The sequence below is a fragment of the Terrapene carolina genome, unplaced genomic scaffold (assembly GCF_002925995.2).
Source record: "Terrapene carolina triunguis isolate 2854851 unplaced genomic scaffold, T_m_triunguis-2.0 Scaffold147, whole genome shotgun sequence".
Lineage (NCBI taxonomy): Eukaryota > Metazoa > Chordata > Testudines > Emydidae > Terrapene > Terrapene triunguis.
Genome location: NW_020664498.1, coordinates 6700948 through 6715079, shown reverse-complemented (window position 1 = coordinate 6715079; position 14132 = coordinate 6700948). Strand labels below are relative to the sequence as shown.

The 14132-nt window shown below is 49.2% G+C and overlaps 1 protein-coding gene across 2 annotated transcripts in view; it reads left to right on the top strand.

Moving 5' to 3' along the window:
* The window catches only part of LOC112106604 (vinculin), a 113638-nt gene extending 101484 nt beyond the window's left edge, over positions 1-12154 (top strand). For both annotated transcript variants that reach the window (XM_026653690.2, XM_026653689.2), the window contains 3 exons: positions 783-986; positions 1980-2084; positions 11914-12154. In XM_026653690.2, coding sequence (XP_026509475.1) covers positions 783-986; positions 1980-2084; positions 11914-12060 — 456 coding nt within the window. In that variant the 3' untranslated portion in view covers positions 12061-12154. The remainder of the gene's footprint in view (positions 1-782; positions 987-1979; positions 2085-11913) is intronic.
* The last annotated feature ends 1978 nt before the right edge of the window (positions 12155-14132 follow it).

The window sequence follows — 14132 nt, the reverse complement described above, 5'->3', positions numbered from 1 at the left end:
CTCAGTCATGCATATATGTCACCAATGACAAATACTTCTCAAAAGTATTTTACTATAATTTCACTTGAAAAATAAACTCCCCTTTGAAACAACATCTCTAGGAGAAGAGTTGGTTAAGCATTAAAAGGTAATCTATCGGAGCTTTTCTTCTTTGGTTAAAAATCAGATACATATTTTGCTATTTTTATGAGAAAACTAGCAAAGATGGCCAACTGGAAGGAAAAAATATTTTAACAAACGGTTTCCACTTTAGAATTCCCATTGTCTTCTGTGGATACTATAAAGTGGTAGTGTAGTTGACAGATTTTCATGATTCAGTTTCAGATGCCATTTAAAATTTTATGTTCAGCTGTTCATAGTAGATTATTTAACTTCAGAGAATTGGTACTGTTTGGTTTAACTTACTTTTTTTTAATTGGCACTTGTGTTTTCAGTAATGCTGCTTTTATTGGGGAAATCTAGAATGTCTATAACACTTGAACACACTTGGTCTTAAAATCCTAGTCACTTCCACTCCAGGGACAAAGTATCACTTTGATCACCATTTTTTTTTTCTTTTCAGTTTTGAAACGTTTTCATTGAGTGTTGGAGGGGAAAGTATTTCACAAACATTTGTACAAATCTTCAGTGCTCCTTATGAAGAATCTTTTTCAATAGACTTGAATTGTTCTTTCTTCCTTGACTTAATGAAAGGGTTTGTTAGTGAGTGTGGATTACAGTTCAGGTGTAATTATATTACCTTTTTTGTGTCTAACATTCATTGTTATATTTGTTCCCTGCAGGGTAATGATATAATTGCTGCTGCAAAGCGAATGGCTCTGCTGATGGCAGAGATGTCCCGCCTAGTGAGAGGTGTCAGTGGAAACAAGCGTGCCCTTATTCAGTGTGCCAAGGATATTGCTAAAGCATCAGATGAAGTGACTCGATTGGCCAAGGAGGTGGCAAAGCAGTGCACCGACAAGCGCATTAGAACAAACCTCTTGCAGGTAATAAACTGGGCTAACTTTAAAATAATGCACATACCACTTTCCTTCCTGTGTCCTGCTCCTTCAGTATGGCTCAAGGCTGGAGAGTGAGTTTATTTTTTGGCTGAGAGTCACCTGTGGATCCCCTTGGCTCCCTATCCCTGCTTTTGTGAGTCTTGAGGCCCAAGTATGTGAAATGTTGATTTTCTTCCACTCTCACTTTGCAAGATCAGGTCCTTTTATTCCGATGGGAGAAGACATGTCAGTGTCCTGTAAGAGAGACTTTGAAAATTCCATGAATGTCATAGACATTGCTAGACTGGTCGCTTATCACCTTGGCCATCCACATAGCCTTATCAAGTCATAGGGTATTGGCAATAGCATAAACCAATACAGCCCCAAATCCCATCCCCCATTCCTGATGACACAGACGGTTGAAAGAAGATTTGGGACAAAGGAAAAGTGAATTCTGCTTTAGTGAAGATCCACATTGCTAGAATGGTCACCCAAGCTTATCAGGAAGGAATGGGAATTAAGTTGCAGTGCCTTAGCTCATGTCTACAAGAACAATTAGGGCGCAGCAAACTAGAGTGTAAATCTATAGCACTCCAGTGTGCTGGGCACTAACTGTTCACATGGTTCCTGCTGACACTTGCTAAAAGTTCCTGAGTGCACTTTGACATTGTGCTGTTTCAAACCACAGTACATCAATGCGCTCTAGGGAACTTTTAGTGTGTGGCAGCAGGGTCCACATGGTGCGTTAGTGCATAGCATGCTGGAGCACTGTAGATTTCCAACCCAGCTTGCCGGAGTAAGTGTTCATGTAAACATGTCTTCAGTGATATCATGCAAGGTACCCTTGAAGTTTACATGTACATTGTATGTTTTGTACCTGAGCCATCAGCAAAGAGAAACTACTGTAGAGTTCAGCAAAATCTTAGTTTCCATTTAAAAATGGAATATCAATTGATTCGAGTTAAAAAACTAAAGTGATGCATCTTCCCGACTCCTTAGGTCTGTGAGCGAATCCCAACCATCAGCACACAACTCAAAATCCTCTCCACTGTTAAAGCTACCATGTTGGGTAGGACGAACATCAGTGACGAGGAGTCAGAACAGGTAAGAGCTGCATAATTGATTGTAATATAAACTCCTGCTCGCTAGCTGATGCGGGGCGGGGAGAGGGCGGTCAGGTGCGTGTCCTATATACAATCAGATGTGTCCCAGATACTGAGAGTTAGTAAATCTGACCCAGTGTCCAGTAAAAGTGTTAATTTTAATAAACCTTGGTATATATTCTGCAGTTAACAACAAGACATTCCTCTGTCTCATGGAGAAGACTTAATTTGCTTCTAACTTGACATTGCCTCTTGTTTTAAAACAATCCACAGTCCAAAACAAAAAGGTAGAGCTGTTTTTTTGGCATAGGAGATTATTCATTAGCGCCCTCTGGTGGTTTACAATGAATACTAGGTTAAGAATACTGTAACTAAAGTGGGCAATTATTTAAAACATTTTTAGTTTCCGCTCTCCCTGCTTCATTAACCAGCAACTTCATCATTGTTTTGTGAAACTTCGACTTCTGCAGCTACCTTCAATGGCTCTGGGTATACAGGTCTGTCACATCTTAGGTGCATTTAACATGTACGATTTCAGCTTTACGTGGTCGGCAAAAACAAAAAACTAAAAAAAGAGAAAAATAACAATTTAAATACTGTTTCTGTAGTGCGGGCGATTCCGCCCGCCATTACATTCAATGTAATTTTGACTATACGCGATTTTCGCTTTAGGCGCTGACTGCGGAACGTAACCCCAGCGTAAGATGAGACAGACCTGTACTTACTTACATTTTTGGTCTAGAATTCCTGTAGGTTCTCTGAAACCTTTGTTTGGTAGATGGACGTGTTAGGAATAGTGAGCTATTCAGCTTGTGTTCAGCCATTAGCTTTCACTCAACTTTTCAAAAGGTAGGCCGTGAGGAACAGGAGCCAGTGCTGTTCTTCTTTGAGTAGTGTCCCTGTGTGTGCTTCTTTTCAGGTGTGCCTGCACCTTTGATCAGAGATTTTTGGTAGCAGTGCCCATTCGGCATGTGCATGCACCCACACACCCTCGTGACTTGTGCCGAGGCTATATGGGGCTGCACAGGCCAACAGGCCTTAGTTCCTTCTCAACCGTCTTTGGCCAGAGACTGAGTCTACTGTGTGCCTGTTTGCCATAGTATTCGATAATTAGTCAGTTACCTGTCCCCCCCAAAAAACTTTATTGCTAGGTAGCTTTAGATAAGTTAAGAGCTTTTTCCCTTCTAGGGGTTCTCTTTGTTATATTATGCAGGAATGCCAGGTTTGCTGGGATTCAAAAGGTCTCTCTCCTGTGGTGAGGTGATTGCCATCAGTGACGGACACTCCCTGTGCCTTTGTTATTTGGGAGGTAGACACATCCCCAGTGCAAGATCTGTGCTTCGTTCAAGGGGAGATTCCCAAAAAATAGGGAAATCAAGTTAAAACTCTGGCTGATGGAGCAAACTTTACAACCAGCTCCAGGAGTGGAGGACCCCTGTGCGCACAGACCTCCAGTACCACTAGTGCCCTGTTCACATCAAGATCTCAGTCACCAGAGATCCCTAAAGAGAGAGACGGCACTGCAGCAACTAGTACATCTAAGGTACATAAGTCCTCTATAGAGGTAGCCTCAACATCTGCCTCGAAGCAGAAGGCAGTAAAGAGTAAATCACCAAGAAAATCTTCATCACCAATGCAGATGACTACTACAGAGACCTCGGGTCCCAAGGGGAGTTCTATTCAAGCTCCGAGTGATGCTGGTACCACAAAGATGAATAGGAGGCAGTTGTCTAAGACAGACACGGTACTGAATTCAGGTACCTGTATCCAGAGCAGCAGAGACACTGGTGAAAAAAGTTCTAAGCCTGTCCCTAAGCAGCACTGAGTACCGGTAGCATGACAGTCAACAAAGACCGCTCAGCTACCTGTGGTACCAATGGAATCTGAGTTGACTTACTCCTATGCCAAATGTTTGGTACCAGCTTCATCGGCAAAAAGCCGTCTTCCACAGGTTCTTGCTCAAACCTATCTTTTATACCATCAGTACTACAAGAATTTAGGTACCCTAAAGACCTGCTATTATCTTGGGAGCCAGTGCCTCATCTCTTAATAAGCGGGGGTGGGGGGGTGGTTTGTCAGCATCGAGACTCTCTCTTGGTCACCAACGCCTGGAGTACCATACTTGCCCTCATCGTCTTTGCAAGCCGGACAGCTATGCCGCTGCCCCTCCACCCCTTTCCCCGCATTGGAGTACGTGGAAGAGGATATTTCTGACTCTTAAATATCAGTGCAGGGTTCCCCAGTCTATTCTAGGACACATTGCTGTCCCTCCTCCACTGACGTAATACAGGAGAATAAACTTCAAGTGACGCCCATCCATGGCCTCATTTTACAAAGCAACAATTTACAAAGAAATTATCACACCACAGGAGGGAGCAGGAAAGGGCCCATTCTCCTCAACCTCCTATTCCACCACCTATGCCAGAGGAAGAGACCTGCGAGGAGCAGAAAGGAAGGGAGGGATAAGGAGATGACTCCTCTTACTAATATTTCTTCCTCATCACCTGATGAAGCTGTGATGCCTCCACCTCCTCCTGTGGCAGATGACTTCAGGCAGTTTCAAGAACTGATGAAGCGAATTGCGGGCATGCTGCAGATTCTCTTTGAGGTGTTTCAGGTGTCCCACCATAAACTCCTGGATACCTTGCAAACTTTGAAATCTATGAGGCTTGCCATTCTGGGCACTGAAGCTCTTATGGAGCCTGCCAAGACTGTTTGGCAAACACCAGCTACAGCACTACCTACCTGCAAGAGGGTGGAGGGAAAAATATTATGTCCCTGCCATGGAACCAGAGTTTCTTCTTCGAGTGATTGTTCACGTCCATTACACATTAGGTGTGCGCGCGCCGCGTGCACGGACGTCGGAAACTTTTTCCCTCAGCGGCTCCCGTCGGGCCGGCAGGGTCCTCCCTCCCGCCAGAGCGGCGCCCCGCTCTAGCGTCTATATATCCCTGCAGGCCCGACCCTCCCTCAGTTCCTTCTTACCGTCCGTGGCGGCGTTGGAACAACTCTGTCTCTCGTCTGAGAGTGTCCCTTAGCGTAGTAGTTAGTGTTATCTTTACAGTTATCAGTTCTTTAGAAATACTTAAACTTCTTTGTGTTAGGTGTTTGGTCAACCCCGGCACCGGCCCTGGGCGGCGGGGCATGCCGCACGCCTAAGGCTTCAAGGCTTGTGCCACGTGCCGCAAACCTATGCCATTAAATGATCCACATGACTCGTGTCTCCATTGCCTGGGGGAAGCACACCAAAAAGAGCGCTGCAAGATCTGTAAGGCTTTCAAGCTCAGGACTAAGAAAGAGAGAGACTTTCGCCTTAAGCAGCTGCTCATGGAGACGGCGTTACAGCCCTCCACTTCGACGGCACCGTCAACCTCAGGGCGGAGTGCCCCGGCATCGGTCCGTGATCCGGCGCCGGCGGGGCACCCTAAGCCCACGGCACCGAATCAGCGGGAACACCTCCGGCATCGGTCGTCTTCGCCGGCAAAATCGAAGGGCCAACCCAAGGCCCGAGGACGCTCCCCGCATAAGAGAGTAGCGCCCGCGAAGACCTTGAGTGTGCCTAAGGCCGTTGCGGCCCCGGCACAGATCCCGGTGACAGTGGCTCCGGCGCCGAAAGGCCTGTCGAGCCCCGGGATAGGCGCGTCGAGTGAGGAGGAAGGGCTGGAGGAGCTTTTGGAACAGCCCTCCACCCCAGACACATTTGAGGCAGCAAAGGACCTCATTGAGTTGTCCGCTGAGGGCCCCCTCCAAACTAAAGACAATCCGCCGCGACTGCCATCCAGAGGCAAGCCGGCAATGGTGCGCCCATCACGGTCACCATCTCGGCACCGTTCACGGCGCCGGTCCCAGTTGAGCTCCGCCTCGGTGGACTCCCGGCTTCCCTCCGCGCAGAGAGCCGCACAGCCGTTGGGCCCCAATAAGCGCCCGGCACCGACCCAGCAGCCCTACTCGAGTAGGCACCGGGACGTGTCAGTTACATGATCCCCGAGACCGACCACCCGCAGTCGTTCCCGGTCCCGAGGTCACCGGTACCGATCCAGGTTGGCAAGACGCTACTCCCAGTCCCGGAGGCACTACTCTCTGACCCCAGACCGGCACCGTCCCACGGCACCGCCGTGGCCTTCCAGATCACCGTCCGTGGTTTCAGAGGCAGACTCGGGCCGGTCCAGCAGATATGCCCACAGGGCACAGGCCAGTAGGGAACACTAAGCCGCTTGGCACCCACAATGGGGCCAGCCAGGACAATGGCCATTCTGGACCCATTGGGCCTACCACCAGCAAGGCCCCCCATCCAGGACCTCGAGATCTGGGTCCTCGGGACACCGGTTCCACTCTTCGCAGTGGCGCCCACCCTCTTGCAAGGAGGCCACGGTCTCCAGGCCACCGGAGCGAGAAAGGGCGGACTCGGCACCGAGCCCGGCACCGTCTCAGACCCACGTCATAGAACGGGCTCCAGAGGAGCGCCCAGTTGGTGAGGAGTTGCAGGAAGAGGAAGACGCGCAAAAGGCCCTGACCTCTTCCTCCACACCAGACGAAGCCGTGGCGGGCACAACAGTGTCCGGCCCTCCCCCGATTGACCATCGAGCGCACCAGGAACTGCTCCGACGAATAGCCCTCAATCTGGGGTTGCAGGCGGAGGAGAAGGTAGAGCAGGAGGACCCCATGGTCGACATCCTAAGCCCGGAGGGCCCCTCCAGGATCGCGCTCCCGCTCATAAAAACGGTCCAGTCCAACTACAAAACAGTATGGCAAACACCGGCCTCCAGTGCACCAACTGCGAAAGGCGTGGAGAGGAAATACTTCGCCCCATCTAAAGGGTTCGACTTCCTCTTCTCTCACCCAACACCCTGTTCGCTGGACGTCTCTGCGGTCAACGAACGAGAGCGACATGGCCAGCAAGCCCCGGCCCCCAAGGCCAAGGAGGCAAAACGCTTGGACTTATTTGGGAGAAAGGTCTACTCGTCCGGGGACCTCCAGTTGAGGATCGCTAACCAACAAGCGATTCTGAACAGACACAACTTCAATTCTTGGGCATCAGTCTCCAAGTTTAAGGAATCCCTGCCTCAGGGCTCACAACCTGAGTTTGCGGCTATAGTGGACGAAGGGAAGGCAGTAGCCAAAACCTCTCTACAGGCCTCCCTTGACTCCGCGGATGCAGCTGCTAGGACAATCGCGTCAGGAGTAGTAATGAGGTGCTCGGCATGGCTACAGGCTTCCGGCCTTCCCCCAGAGGTGCAAAACACCCTCCAAGACCTTCCGTTCAAGGGCTCAGGCTTGTTTTCGGACCAGACGGATGCCAGACTACATAGCCTCAAAGACTCTCGAGCAACCCTCAAGTCGTTGGGAATGCACACCCCAGTGACACAGAGGAAACCCTTTAAGCCCCAACCACCGCAGAGGCAGTACCACCCTCGTCCTAGACAGGAACCGTACCGCAGAAGGGGCAGGGATAACAGGTGTAGACGTAACAACACGTCTAACCAGGGCCAAAATCATGGCCAAGGCAAGCCGCAGCTGGGAAATAAGCAAGGGTTTTGAAGCTGCGATCGAGGACAGCGTACCAAACTCTATTCCGGATCCCCCTCTATGTTTCAGGGACCGCCTGTCCCATTTTTACCGTGCTTGGTCACATATAACATCGGACCGCTGGGTCCTGCGCACGGTGGAGGCGGGCTACACCCTTCAGTTCTCCTCGCCCCCTCCCTCCCACCCCCCATCCCCGTCCCTCTTCAGGGACCCCTCTCACGAGCAACTCCTCATGCAGGAGGTGCGGACCCTCCTCACAGTAGGAGCAGTGAAAGAGGTTCCTCCGGACCTAACGGGGAAAGATACTTCCTCATTCCCAAAGCAAAAGGGGGCCTCCGTCCCATTTTGGACCTACGCGCACTAAACAAATTTTTGGTTAAGGCACGTTTCCGTATGGTCTCCCTTGGCGCTATTATCCCATCCCTGGATCCGGGGGATTGGTACGCTGCCCTCGATATGAAAGATGCGTATTTTCATATCGCCATCCGCCCGACCCACCGGCGGTTCCTGCGCTTCACCATCAACCAGCACCATTTTCAATTTACGGTCTTGCCCTTCGGCCTGGCAATGGCCCCGCGAGTGTTCACAAAATGCATGTCCGTGGTGGCAGCTTTTCTTCGGAAAAGAAGGATGCGCGTATACCCGTACTTGGACGACTGGCTCCTCGCGGGCAGGTCAGCGGCCAAGGTCCGCCCCCACGTGATGCTGGCACTACAGGTGTTCCGCAAGCTCGGTCTACTGGTCAATGTGCCCAAGTCCTCACTGATCCCCACGCAGAGACTGGACTTCATAGGGGCAGTCCTGGACTCGGTGGCGGCACGGGCAAGTCTTCCAGTGTCACGGTTCTTGGCCATTCAAAGGGTCGTAAGCTCCATCCAACAATTCCCCACGACCACGGCCAGATGCTGTATGCAACTCTTGGGGCACATGGCGGCCTGCACACATGTAGTCAGACATGCCCGCCTAAGACTCAGGCCATTACAGTTGTGGCTGGCCCAAACGTATCGCCCCAACAGAGACCCCTTAGACCTGGTAGTGACAATCCCAGCTTGGGTGTCGAACTCCCTCCGCTGGTGGCTCGATCAGCAGCAGGTTTGCGAAGGGGTCCCTTTCACCACCCCGCAACCCACTCTGACGTTAGTAACAGATGCGTCGGACCTGGGTTGGGGGGCGCACCTGGGGGACCTGCGGACCCAGGGCTTATGGTCCAGGGAAGAAAAGTTGCTTCGCATCAATCTGAAGGAGTTAAGGGCGGTTCGCCTCGCCTGCCAGACCTTTCACGCTACCATAGAAGGCCACAGCGTGTCAGTTCTGACGGACAACACTACCGCCATGTTCTACATAAACAAGCAGGGCGGGTCCCGATCCTCTCCCCTCTGTCACGAGGCGCTCCTCCTATGGGACTTCTGTATAGCCCATTCAGTCCACCTACTCGCAACATATCTCCCAGGGGTCCAAAACGGGTTAGCAGACCGCCTCAGCCGGTCCTACCACATGCACGAATGGACGTTGAGACAGGACGTCCTGCATTCAATCTTCCAGAGGTGGGGGTTTCCCCAGGTGGATCTCTTCGCCACCAAGGGCAACAGCCAATGCCCTAAGTTTTGTTCATTCCAGAACCTCAGCCCGGGCTCATTGGCAGATGCCTTCGTGATTCCGTGGGGCGGGAGCCTGAGGTATGCCTTCTCTCCATTCCCGCTCATCCACGAGGTCCTCCTCAAGACCTGCAGGGACAAGGCGGCAGTCATCCTCATCGCCCCGGCGTGGCCACGCCAGCACTGGTTCACGACCCTGCTGGAACTGTCTGTGACTGCCCCGATCGCCCTCCCCCTCCATCGTGACCTCATCACACAGGACCTGGGTCGCCTACTCCACCCGAACCTACCGTCGCTACATCTCACGGCGTGGTATCTCTCTGGCTAAACGATACGGAGCACAGGTGCTCCCACCAGGTCCAGCAAATTCTCCTTGGTAGTAGGAAGCCCTCCACAAGAGCGACCTACCTTGCCAAATGGAAGAGGTTCTCCCACTGGTGTGAGCCTCATCACGTACAGCCTCTGCAGGCCTCAGTCCCATCAATTCTGGACTACTTGCTGCACCTCAAGCATCAAGGGCTCACCCCCGCCTCAATTAAAGTGCATCTGGCTGCCATGTCGGTGTTCCACCCTGGGGAGTTGGGCGTTTCGGTGTTCTCCAACCCCACAGTAGTCCGATTCCTCAAGGGGCTGGAGAGGGTGTTTCCCTACTCGCGCCCGCCAGTCCCTGCGTGGAATCTCAACCTGGTCCTAACTAAACTCATGGGGCCACCCTTTGAACTCCTAGCCTCTTGCTCCCTCATGCACCTCTCATGGAAGGTAGAGTTTCTCGTGGCCATCACATCGGCTAGGAGGGTATCGGAATTGAGAGCCCTCACTTCGGAACCTCCTTATACAGTTTTTTATAAGGATAAGGTGCAACTGAGGCCGCACCCTAAATTCCTTCCAAAGGTGGTCACGCATTTTCATATGAGACAGGACATTTGTTTACCGGTGTTCTTCCCTAAGCCCCATACGGACCCAAGCCACCACAGCCTGCATACCCTCGATGTCCGTAGAGCCTTGGCATTTTATCTAGAACGGACCAGGCCATTCTGCAAATCAACTCAACTGTTTATTGCCATTGCGGAGCGAATGAGAGGCCAGCCTATCTCGACGCAGCGCTTGTCAGCATGGATTGTGCTTTGCATACGCACGTGCTATGAGCTCGCCAACGTACCAGCCCCGGAGATCAGGGCTCACTCGACTAGGGCCCAAGCGTCCTCGGCGGCTTTCTTGGCGCAGGTTCCACTCCAGGAAATCTGTAAAGTGACCACCTGGTGGTCGGTGCATACGTTCACAGCCCACTACGCGATCCATCATCAGACCAGAGAGGACGCGGTGGTCGGCAGGGCTGTGCTTCAATCAATTGTTCCTTGACTCCTACCCTCCTCCAATGGTAAGCTTGTGAGTCACCTAATGTGTAATGGACGTGAACAATCACTCGAAGAAGAAAAAACGGTTACTTACCTTCTGTAACTGTTGTTCTTCGAGATATGTTGTTCACGTCCATTACACTTCCCACCCTCCTTCCCCTCTGTCGGAGTCACCGGCAAGAAGGAACCGAGGGAGGGTCGGGCCCGCAGGGATATATATACGCTAGAGCGGGGCGCTGCTCTGGCGGGAGGGGGGACCCTGCCGGCCCGATGGGGAGCCGCTGAGGGAAAAAGTTTCCGACGTTCGTGCATGCGGCGCGCGCACACCTAATGTGTAATGGACGTGAACAACACATCTCGAAGAACAACAGTTACAGAAGGTAAGTAACTGTTTTTTCTATGTTCTCACCCAGCTGCAAACCATTTAGAAGATTTCCTAGACTATTTGTACTCATTGCGGACAGAAACAAGCGTTCGGCTGTTTCAAAACAGGTTATCAAAGAGGATCTCCGGTTGTATTAAGATTTGTTCAGCCCACTTCGAGAGTGATATCACGTTGGACAAGAGCACAATCGATGTTTATAGCCTTATAGAATGGTAACGTGGTCTTCTGTTCACATGTTTTTCTAAATATTTATGCCATGGTGCCTAGAGCTAGATCAGATGCTGCTGTAGGCAGGTCAGTTCTTTTTTCTGTTGGACTCTGGTCTGAACCTCCCATCTTCTTAGGACACCTTTGGAGTCACCTGAAGTTGAGCACCCACAGAAGAGCGGTTGTTACTTGTGCAGTAACTGGAGTTCTTTGAGATGTGTGTCCCTGTGAATGCTCTATTACCCACTCTCCTTTCTCTCTGCTTCGGAGTCTCTCTCGTGGGACTTGGCGGTGGAGAAGGAACTGAGGGCGGTACATCCACATAGCCCTTTGTAACCATGGGGCGGGGCACAAGTATATGTGGGGTGCATGCACAGGCTGAATAGGCACCGCTACCAAAAATCTCCTGTCAAAGTTGCAGGGCACAGGCACACTTGAAGTGGAGCACCCATAAGGGGACATGTCTGAGAGAACTCCAGTTACGGCATAAGGTGTGTAACCTCTTCTTGTGAACGAGAGAATCACTTGCTACTTGGAGGGGGGATAGCCTTCCAAATTATGGAACAGGTCACTTTTGACATTTGACTATCCTGAAATGTACATTAGCAAGAATGATGTAACATCGTGTTCCTGTTGTGAGTCCCCAGGCGGGGTGGGATTTATGCTTCTGAGTTAAACAATTGCTCATCTGAATGTGAACACTGTTCTACCACTATGGGTATTTAAGAACTTGAAAGAATAACACCTTTCCTTTGTCTGCAGGCTACTGAGATGTTGGTTCACAATGCCCAGAACCTTATGCAATCTGTAAAGGAGACTGTGAGAGAAGCCGAAGCAGCGTCTATTAAGATTAGAACAGATGCTGGATTCACTCTTCGCTGGGTTAGAAAGACTCCTTGGTATCAGTAAACAACTGCCAACTAACATTATCTTCTGTAACATAAAAAGCCTTTTTGAAGCAGAAGAGAATTTAACAGCAAAATGTGCTGTAAACGTGAGCTTAAAATTAGCTTCTGCTAATGCCCCATTCTAAGGGCATTAATTATAAAAATATGCATTTAAACATCTTCGGAAAGTATCTCAAAATTGCTTCCGACACATTGACAATTTTTATTCTTTTTGCTTTTGAAGATTCTCTTTTCATGAATTCTGTAATCCCAGAGACACACTTCTCATTTATGCACTGTATATTCCAGTAGTTTCCATATGGTGGTATGACACATGGACTTTACTCAAGCTTGAATCGGCGGTCTGGAACACTTAACAGTGTTGCTTAGCTATTTTGGGGGGACAATCAATGACACTGAAAAGGCAAATTGTTTTAATGACATTTTCAGCTAGCTGTTCTCACACCACAAAAGTGTTACAAGGTATATGTAGTAAAGTTCATTTACATCAGAAGTGATCCCCTCTTTGGGGTGGGGGGGTATCACATTGCTAAAATAGTCTCGTATGCTGCTGTTACTTTGGCAGTGATATCCCAGGTCAGGAAAAACTGAGCTGTCTTTTTTACTTCCCATTGCCACCTGTAGTCATTCCAGAATCTGCATTCTTGTGCTATACAGAAATGGTTGGTGATGGATGTTCGTCGCAAATAATGACAGCTTGACTGTTCAAGTTTCAGAGGCCTTAGAAAAGCACAGGACCCCCCCCCAGTTAAAAATTTGGTAGAAATAGGGGGCTAAAAATATAGGATCTATCGAGTTAGCTGCATTAGTCAGTCAATCATGTTCAAAGCAACTTTTTGTATGAACAAAATGCTCAAATAGAACACAATCAAGATCGAACTCCTTTCCTTCGAAACCAGGCACACCCACACTCCGCCTCTGCACACTTTCTTCAGAGTTGTTTTAGGGGAAAATTACACTTTTTAATGATGCTTGTGCCTCACTGCCCTTCATTCTAATGATGGAGCATGTGGGAAAGTAGAGGCACTCAATTTATGGAGTCTGTTGGTGTTCCCAATGTAAATCTGTTGTTCAGATATAATGAGCCATGAAAATGATTTCTAGACTGAAATTCTATATACACATTTAAGGCTTAATAGAAATTAACTGAATTAGATGTTAAATTATTTTTTTCCAATCGTGTTAAGAAAACAGACTTGGGATGGTTTTTGTACTTCCATACTACTTACATGCCTTCATTTTTAACATGCTTATGATAGCTGTTCAATAATATTTTTTGACATTTAAAATGAAAAGTAATTAGGTTGCTAACATTTTAGAAACTGCCTTTGCGTGTGCAAAAACATTTACTAACTTGATTATGTTTGCCAGCATTGACATCATAATGGCTCCTTAGTTTCCGTTTGCAATGGATTGACACAATGATCATGCTCAAGCCACCTTTGTTAATGTGCTGTTGCTGCCCGTTGATCAGACTCACAGTAACAGCAAAGGCGAGCTGTGTAGTAGTGTCAGACTACAATTACTCTACACTTCCTGTTTTTCCTCTTGCCTGCATGGTTATCTAAAAGGGAAATTACATATTTAAATTACATTATAATAATCTGCCTCAAACTGACTTTAGCAAGAGAAAGCACTTGTTCATCCTTAATTCACTCCTTGTCTCCTGGTAATGCCAAATACATGGTACTTAGGGTCTTTTCTCAGACTCCTCCAATAACTACCCACACCAGAAAGGGTGAAGGAGTGGGACAGAGCCTTAACCAGAATGTCTTGCCTTTGGTTGGTTTATATCAGACCCTTAACACTATGTAATGTAGCCATTTCTATTTAATAGTAAACACTGAATAGGAAAGGACTCTTGAGGGTCTTCTGAATAGTCTTCCTGTATTTGCTTTCAAAATAGTTCAAGCTTCTCTGTGGGTACATCTACACAGAGACTAGATGCCCGCGACTGGCCCATGCCAACCAACTTTGGCTCACAGGGGTTGGGCTGCAGGGCTGTTTTATTGCTGTGTAGACTTCTGGGCTTGGGTTTTAGCTTGGGCTCAGGACCCTCCGAGGCGAGTCCCT